This window comes from Apaloderma vittatum, unplaced genomic scaffold (assembly GCF_000703405.1).
Source record: "Apaloderma vittatum isolate BGI_N311 unplaced genomic scaffold, ASM70340v1 scaffold20290, whole genome shotgun sequence".
NCBI classification, from domain to species: domain Eukaryota; kingdom Metazoa; phylum Chordata; class Aves; order Trogoniformes; family Trogonidae; genus Apaloderma; species Apaloderma vittatum.
This window is the reverse complement of record NW_009695263.1, coordinates 23,766-32,769: the sequence shown is the minus strand read 5'-3', so window position 1 is coordinate 32,769 and position 9,004 is coordinate 23,766. Positions and strand designations below refer to the sequence as shown.

The 9,004-nt window shown below is 51.2% G+C and overlaps 1 protein-coding gene across 1 annotated transcript; it reads right to left on the bottom strand.

Moving 5' to 3' along the window:
* Window positions 1-385: 385 nt before the first annotated feature.
* Window positions 386-4,633, bottom strand: LOC104274997 (chromosome unknown open reading frame, human C9orf24). Its single transcript, XM_009870820.1, has 8 exons — window positions 4,496-4,633; window positions 3,180-3,324; window positions 2,492-2,604; window positions 2,297-2,372; window positions 1,994-2,175; window positions 1,730-1,785; window positions 1,057-1,098; window positions 386-479 (listed from the first exon to the last, which is right to left on the bottom strand). The coding sequence occupies exons 1-8, from the start codon at window positions 4,631-4,633 to the stop codon at window positions 386-388; spliced, it is 846 nt and encodes a 281-aa protein (XP_009869122.1).
* Window positions 4,634-9,004: the final 4,371 nt, after the last annotated feature.

Below are 9,004 nucleotides of genomic sequence, written 5' to 3'. Positions count from 1 at the left end.
TATGCACTGCTTTCAAATCCCCCTCCTTATTTAGCCCGTGCCCATGCTGCATATCGCAGAGGCATGGCAGCTCCTGGATCACTTGGCAGAAGCAAAGCACGTCCCAGGCAGCCCAGCACGAAGCTGACAAACATGGGTGTCGACGGCTGCTTCTATTTCTGGCTCTGTTGCTACACTCTAAGAGCTTTTCCTTGTGTGCTTTCCTGGTCTGCAGTTTCTGGGTGGTGAGAGAGTACCAGCCCCTGGTTAAAGTGCCCACCAAGCTAGAAGCTGTTGAGGTTTCTCCCCCCTCCCCAGGGACTTCCCCAGCCTGTAGGAAAGGGTCTGAGGAGAATGGTTGTCCAAGCTAGTTTTAATGAAAGCTCATCTTTGCTCTTCACTAGTGCTACGGGGCAGAGTAAGCCTCTGAGACAAACTCAGGGTGGATGATGTAGCTGCTTCTCTGGGGTCTTGTTGTCATGAAGTGGCTTGTGTCCCATCTAGAAAGGCAAATAAAAAAACCAGCCATGTGTAGTTGAAACTCCAGTGAGAAAGAAGAGCAGAAAACCCACTTTCTGGCTGCCAGTGGACACACAGCTGCCCAGATCCGTTTTAGTATGTGTCTTTAGGCACTGAGGGCAAGTGAAGCCCAGGCACTGAAACTCCCTAGCACTGCCATCTCAGCAAGCTTCTTCCAGTGGGTCTCCCACCCTGCAAACACTAGCCCTTTCTTGCAGTGTTGTTTTCTCAAAGGCTTCATTCCCAGGCCCATGCCAGTTCAGGAAAATATGCCTGTTTCTCAGTGAAGACCTTGAGAATCATCTCAGCAAGGCACAGGCATAGGGTCATCTATAGGGAACCCAGGGCTCCCTGTTTTTTCTTTTTGTTTGCTTTTAGTTCTAGGCTCAGGAATGTAAAGCCAATCATATTTTTTTTTTTTTTTGCAAAACCTGACGCCTGATTTTGGCCCCTAATGGGTTGATGCAGTAGAAAAGTGATGACTAAGCTGGTTGAACAACTTCCCCTTTCCCCTCCCTTCTTCCCCAGGGCTGTAAAAAGCTGCCCTGCAATGGAGACATCCTGAAAGTAAACGTGTGCCGATTAAAGGTGCTGCTGGACCTGCAGTGGGTGAAGGACAGGACTGATTACTGCATAATGAACAGCGTGACCAGGGAACAGGTTCTTGGATAAGAAGAGCAAACAGTGATAACAGAAAACACAGGAGCAGCACAAGAAACACTGGTGTTGGCCCCAAAACTCGGAGATGCTATGTTACATGCAGCCATGCTTAGGGGTGCCAACGAGATTTCAGGTCCAATGCTTAGAGGTGCCAGAATTTCAGTCCCAAGGACTGCTGGATGAGACCAAGCATAGAAATACCTTTCCTGTGAGTAAATTTAGCAACCATGGGTAGCCACAATATGCTCCACAGCTCAGCATCGCAATGGTGTCCTGACCTCCCTGGTCATGTTCACTTATCTTGTGAGGTGGAGCCGCAGGCACTGCATCACTGCCTGCATGGGCACCATGATGGGACCTGCTACCCCTCAAAGTCTGCAGTCTGCACCATTGTCTCCAGAAAAATTCTCTGAGAAATTTTGTGTGAAGCTCTAATGAAAGGAGACATAGTGGCTGGATGGCACTAGGAAAAAAATAATTGGGTTTTCTCTCAGGGTAACCTGCTTGGAGTGCTCTCCGCACTGAACCCATCCACACCTAGGGCTCCTGTGCGAGTAAGATGGCTGGACACCATGGGTAGATGTACAGAATATCATTCTGGGGTTGTAGCTGCAGCACGGAATACTCCTGCAGGAGACAGGCGAGGTAGGGTGAGTGATGGCCCCAAGGACGAGGGACTTGATGTCCCTCCCAATCCGAGGCAAGCCAACCCCACTCCATCCAACCCCACCCCATCCAACCTCACCCATCCCATCCCATCCCATCCCATCCCATCCCATCCCATCCCATCCCATCCCATCCCATCCAATCCCATGGGAAGCCATCTCAACCTTACAGCCCTCTCTTCTGGTGAATGAAGATGCTTTCTGATGGTGTGGGCCCCGTCAACATAGTAGTCCATCCCTCGTAGGCAGTAGTGGCATCCAGAGGAAGGGCTGTAGTAGCCCTGAAAGGGTCCCCTCCCTGACATGGTGTATATGGGCTGCTTGTGCAACATGCTGGTGACCGCCTCGCTCTCTGCAAGTGGAGGGATAGCGAGGATACAGGTGAGGAGCCACCAGCCCATCACCTGGATGGACACCAGCATGGCACGGGCACAGCTGCAGCTGGAGCACAGGGACAGGGTGAGGGTAATTACCAGTTTGATTGAGGCAGGTGGATTTAGGGGGATACTGCACAGGTGTGCTCTGCAGTAAGTTGTTCATCCTTGTCTCCTGCAAGGAGCGATGGCAGCAGTTACAGAATTGCGACCCTCCTGCTGATGAGCCTGAGGGGCTGGCAGCACCTGAGATGGCTCCAGTTTGAGGGGTGTTCAGGGGGGGCTGGACTCTACCTTGGATGGAAGTGGGAGGTAAGTGGAGTACTTATTCCAGGCTGCGCTATTGTAGGGACCTGTTCTCCAGGTGATGTACTTGTCCTCGTTGACAAAAACTGGGTTGTACTTCTCTGCAATGGAAAAGTGACAGGCAAGAGTGTCCTATGGTGCTGAGGACATGGGGGGATGGCTGTAGAGTCCTGACTGTTCTCCTTCTCACTGAAAGGCAGTGCCACAGGACCAGGGGACATGCCAGAGGTGTGCTAATCCTGGGATCATTGTTAAGGATCAGTGATGGAGGCAACATCCACCCCTTCCAGCTTGCTGGTCACTCTTCTCTGCCCATGCAGCAGCCTTGGTCCTGGGCGCTATGGGGTGCCAGGAGGGTGTCCCCCAACAGCACCTACCACCACAGAGGATTTGGGCGCTACTGGGGGACTTTGGGACTTAGGGACTACTGGGAGAACCTTGGTGACCTGCAGACATCCCTCAGAGACAGGGACAGTCTCAGCATAGGGATGGGGACAGGCAGCCACGGCAAAGCCACAAGCACAGATGCCGAGGGAGGGTCCCCATGCTGCTGTGGAGGGGATGCAGGATGCAGAAGGGGGGATGAACAGAGCCACCACCAGCCCCCTTAGCCCCCTAACCCCACAGGGATGTGCCCTGTGTGACACGGGGGGACAGCTGGGACCTGGGCAGTTACCTTCAGACCTGGTCATCCAGTACTTCTGGGGCCAGTAGGCACTGGGGTCGATGGTGTTCCTGTAATACTCCTGCATTTCTGCCTTAATCAGGTCCTTGGGCTGGATTTGGCTTGCCTGATTTTGCACTGGAGGCACTGTTAATCCCTACAGAGAGCAAGGAGTGGAGAGAGACACCCAGGACATGTGGCAGCATCTGCCTTCATAGCAGTCGGTGCACACAGTGAAGCTGACTACCAGGCAGGGTCTAACCCTGGAGATGCAGCTGGAGATCTGAGCACCAGGCCTCCCTTTGCCGTGGGTGGGCATGGGGGTCACAGCAGCACCACAATTCCCCCAAGCTTCCTGCTTCCCCAAAACCAGGGGACAAAGAATGGCGAGACCTCACTGGCTCCTGTCTCCCTGCACCCACGGTGCCCTTAGGCATCCAGCAATTTGCAGAGTGGGAGGTGGGGTGGGTGCATTGGGGCTGCCAGGTCTGGGGCCAGCAGAGATTGGGAAAGGAGTTACAGGACCAGACTGATGTCCTACAGGTGGCAAAGCCCAGGACGGCTGGAGTCTTGCAGGACAGATGGGGGCCCTGTTTGCACCAGCCATTTCTGTCCCTGCACAGTGGTTGACATCCCTCTCCATGCCCTCTGCTGGCTCCCTCATTATAATGCACATTCTAACGAGGCAAGAGATGATCCAGGTCACAGCATGCTTTGCATTGGAGCCTGCATGCTTGTTAGCTCATGTGGGGAAAGCTGTGTGTCCCACAGACACCCCCAAAGTGAGGCCTTGGCTCAGGGATCCCTCCTCCTCCAGGACCAGAGCTGGGAGGGGCTCTTCAGTGCTCAGATCTCCTCCTGGCCTTCCCAAAGTTCTCCTTGGCATGGAAGGCCTCCCAGTCAGACCTGAGCAGAGCCTGGGGACTCTGTGTTGGAGCAGCTCTCAGTCACCCAATCTGTACCTGCATTGTCATCATTCACACAGGAGCCCTGCCACTGCCCCAGCTTCCCCCTCCTCAGCAGATCCTGCCCCTTGCGCACTCTGGAAGCTTCTGATGGGCAGGGCTGACGTGCGAGAGCTTACGCTGGTGACCGACAGCCCTGGGAGCCCGAAGCCACTGCAGGGTGCGACTTCAACGAACAAGAATTCAGTGAGCACAGGCTGTGGGGTGTCAAACACTTTCCTAACCAGGGAGCATGACCCCTCCCATTAAACACACGTGGCGAGGCACCCCATGAGTCCGTGTGCTACTCCCTTGCCCAGCACCAAGCATCAACAGCTGGGTAGGGATAGAAACGCCAATGTTTCATCCTCCCATGACATTTACCTGTGTCACAAACTTGTTTTCTTTGAAGACCGGCCGTGCAGTCTCATCTCGATAGGCCTTTTTGACAGAGTGTGGTGGGCGGTAGGAGTCGGTGTAAGTGCTGACAGGTGTCTTGTGTTTTTTGGAGAAGAGGAACATGGTGCAGGAGCCTGCTGGGATGGGAGTGCCTGGAGTCTCAGAGGTACCTGGGGATGCCCTGCTGGATGAGCAGCACTGTGTGGGAGTGCGGGCTTGCACCTCCCCCTGCCCAGGGTGGTGCTTATGTCATCAGTGATGTCACAGTCTGGGAGCAGGGGCATTTGGAAATACGGAATTGTAGAAAGCTTTGGGTTGGAAGGGACCTGAAAAGTCACCTAGTCCAACCCCCTTGCAGTGAGCAGGGACATCTTTAACTCGATCAGCATGAAAAGAGTCCCATCAGGCATGACCTTGAATGTCTCCAGGGATGGGGCCTCCACCACCTCTTCGGACAACCTGTTCCAGTGCTTCACCACCCTCTTGGCAAAAAATGTCTTCCTTGTATCTAGTCTAACTAAATCTACCCTCTTGTAGCTTAAAGTCATTACCTGTCTTACAACATGCCTTATTGAAAACATTATCCCCATCTTTCTTCTAAGCCTCCTTGAAGTACTGGAAGGCCACGATAACGTCTCCTTGGGATTCTTCTCCAGGCTGAACAATCCCAATTCTCTCACCCTTTTTTCATAGGAGAGGTGCTCCAGGCTCCTGATCATTTGGTGGCTTTCTGGCAGTCCCATAGCTCACTCTGGTTTGAGCCTAGGGCACAATAATTTTTGCATGCATCCCTCCATGGGCTACACCCTCGCGGCTTGCTCCTCGCTCTGGGTTTACCCCCTGCTGCAGGAAACTACCGTAACAATGGTAGGAAACAGTTTCAGTTGGTCCTAGTCAAGGTAATTTTATTTTGGGAGGTGCAGGAGCACCTTATGGCTTTTCAAGTCCTTCTCCTGTACTTCCTTGGAAATCATGCAAGCACACACCAGCCACTGCCCAGGGCACAGCACCAGGCACCGCTGTCCCAGTCTTCTGCAGTAGACAGGGGAATTATTGCCTGCTCTGTTTCCCCTTCTTAATTAAAAAGCTGGATTTAGGTGATCCTGGGTGGTTTGTTTGCTGTTTTGTTCCCAGTGATGGGCTCTGCAGTCCCCAAGTGATCCTAATATACCTCACTGCAGAGAGGCAGCTGGGTTATGCCAGGGAGGAGGGATTTGCATGAACTGGGTTTGCTTTTCCCTGAGCTGGGGAGTCAAGCAGAAATCCCTGCCCTGGCAGAAACCTCGCTCTGCCCTGGCTTGTCACACAGCGCCAACTCAGAGCCCTGCTCTGCTCCTATCTCCAGGCTCTCTGCTGCCACATTTTTGGAGACAACTGCTGAAGATCTGTGTCCCATCTCAGCAGGCCAGATGCCAACCTGCCTGTGTGAGGGGCTGCAGAGCCTGGGTGCACTTTGTACCCTTTCACCCCAGTTTGCTCCAATGAGAAAGGCTGGCAGGCTGGTTTTCATATGTATGCTTTTTAATATCATTAATTCTGTTACACTACACACAACCAGTAACAATGATAAATACTGCAATGGAAATGTTAAAAAAAATATTATACATGTTTCATGTTTTTGAATAAAACCCCACATTTTTAAATAAATTAATGCAATAAAACTGATGGTAGAAAAAAGAAAACCCAAAACAAACCACGACACAACTGATCTGTTTAAGGCAATACTCTACGCAGACGAGAACAGAAGTACAACAGTGTGCTACATGTTCTGGACAGGAAAAAAAGAAAAAAAAGAATATCCATACACAATGCAGATTGATGCTTTGTGAGTGAAAAAAACTCCCAAAACCAGATAATAAAACCAATGGCCAAGTCAAGTGCAGCATTAATACACTCTGCATGTCAAATGATTAGCAGGTTCCTAACATGGACTAAGGTCAAGCTACAACAAACTTATCTTCCTAATTAAAATGTTATTTAGGTCAAACCCTACATTTAACTCTACTTTGCATTTCGCTGTTTCAGCTATGTTTCACTATATGCAAGGACAGTTGGAAATTTATCTCCTGCTCTTGAGAGTAATGCAAAGGTTGGGAGGTTTCTTCTCCTGAAAGATATTTTGATGAAATACATCCAAAAAGGATCTCGCAACCTCCCGCAACCTCTGCCCCTGGGGTGCCAGGCACCGCACAGGGAGAGGAGACCTGGGAAGCATTTGCTTGGGTTTAATTTTTTTCCAAGCTGAGGACACGAAATGGAAGCGTGGGTTTGATCCAGACTCAGAGGAGTGCTGCTTCCCTGTCTGCCAGAAATGTCTCTGGAGCCTGCTGAAACCAATCTGCCAGCATAGGAGAAACCCAGCCTGTATCCAGCCTCTGGATACAGCCACGACGTTTGCTATTAAGGTTAACGCAAAGCCCCATACCTGCCTGGACAGCCAACGAACCTCAACTATTAATGCAGCCCAGAACTTGGCCACTGGAAGGTGGACAATAATCATAATGCCAAGAAAAATCCCCCTGTGCCTCCATAAAGTAAAGAAAAGGGACAGTAGCTGCTTTCTGCCAGCTTCCCCCAGTAGATCCCCATCAGCTGCCACCTACGCAAGACGGGCAGCACTAGTCCTCACCAGCATTGACCGAGCACATTCCTAGTAAGGTGCGTGTCTGCAAGGTACTGCCAAGGGGCAAAGAAGCTTCTTCGGACATGGTCAGAGCCTCCTGTACTGCCCTGCTAGAGTATGTGCGGAGGAAGCTATGGTACACGAGGAAACAAAACCAAGCGGAGTTATTAGACTTGTGATGACCAACAACTGTCCAGGCTGCCTTGGGTTTGGGTGGGAAACGGGGGATGCATATCTGAGCTAAGAGTCATTTTGGTGCAGCTGCCTCTGATGCTCATCACTAGTGCACGGAGTAGCGAGGAGGATGGGTGATGGCTCCTTTGAGCAAAGACAAGTGGAAGGAGGATGCGTGCAATATAACAAGGCTTGCAATTCTAGGACTAACCACTGGACACAGATACCGAGGATTACCTGTGACGACTAGCTATCCTTCTACCATTGTTGCTCCTTCCCCCATTTCATGGTCTGACTCTTCCTCAGTTCGGGAAGCCGTGGCTGTTTGGCATGATGGACAGCACTGACTTTCCCACCCCAGTCCCTGCACAAAGCACAGGGTGACTCAGCTACAGGATCTACAATGAGGTCTGGAAGTCACATGTTAGGCACAGACCAGCTCTGCAGACAAGTAGCACCTGCTTTCAGACCCTTCAGAAAGCTGTGTCATGGTGGCTCATTTCCTTTATTAAACTGTAGGTTCAGTAACTTCTGTGGAAGGATTAAAAATGGTTAAAAATGTGCAAAAAGGGTGGGGGAAACCACAAAACTTTCTCCATTTTCTTCTCTGCAAAGACTTCACCCTCCACAAGAGTCTTTCTTCCTGCAGAACTGCAGCCATACCAGCCTGTCTTACAGCACCCTGCCCCAGTGCAGCAAGAGCACAGCCCGCAGGCATCCCACCCCTGCCTCTGCTGCAGGTCTCCAGCCCGCACCAACAGCACACAGGCTGGCTGGCCTGGAACCTCTCCTGTGGGTCACAGACCTCCCACAGCACTGAGACCCAGAGGGCGAAGGTGGCCAGCTCAGCTTGCTGGATCACACCAAGGTTTCATAGAACAATTCAGGTTGGAAAAGACCCTTGGGATCATGGAGTCCATTAACCCTACACTACCAGTTCACCCCTAAACTATATCACCCACTAAACTGGCAAAACCTCAGCCCCACAGGCTTCAGGTGGGTGAAGAGAAATCCCAGCCTGCTCTCTGGCTCACCCAGCATCTTGTTTGTTGGGTCTCCTACTGGTCTGATGTTTGTCTTGTGTTTATCTCAAGACAGAGGCAGCTACTAGCCAAACACAGAGCTTTTTCATGAAAAAAGACTGAGTAAAGAAATATGTGAGCTGGGAGATGGAGATGAAGGTGATAAAAAACAGAAGGGCTTTTGTGAGGAGAGCTTGTCCAAGTTTTCCAGCTCTTTTCATGCATCTGTATTATGTCTCACAACAAACTTTGTGTCTATCGAATCATGCGGGCTTGATGAAGGTGGGTAACGAGCGGAGTTGCAGCTTTTTTGGGGTGCGGAAGCAAGAAGACAGCCTGCGTGGAAAGCAGTGCTTCCCAGTGAGCTCACCTGGGGCAGCTGGACAGGCTACTCAGGGAGAAATGCTGCTCCAAGGGTAAACATCTCAGCAGATAACGGGACTTATCTCAGCGTGGCCTTCCGGTGGCTTTTTTTTTTTAACTTGTGCCTACTGTGCTGGTTTCCAATGACATGTCTGAGATGGCCACATTTTAACAAGATTTCTTCTATACCTTCCACTCCTTGAAGCAATCCCACCACCTGTATCAACATTTACTACTGTCGAAACGGCTTCACAGACCAGGCACAACCAGCGAGGCAGGCTCCTTTCAGGAACAAATCCATGTTGTGTTGGA

Bases quoted from the DNA above. Each gene is read 5' to 3' on its own strand.
- LOC104274997 (XM_009870820.1), bottom strand. From the start codon at position 4,633: ATGTTCCTCTTCTCCAAAAAACACAAGACACCTGTCAGCACTTACACC. The intron at 2,605-3,179 runs GTAACTGCCCAG...TTTCCATTGCAG, and splicing joins CTGGATGACCAGGTCTGAAG to AGAAGTACAACCCAGTTTTT. The intron at 1,099-1,729 runs GTGTCCAGCCAT...CACCCACTGCAG, and splicing joins ATTCTGTACATCTACCCATG to GTCCAGCAGCACCTTTAATC.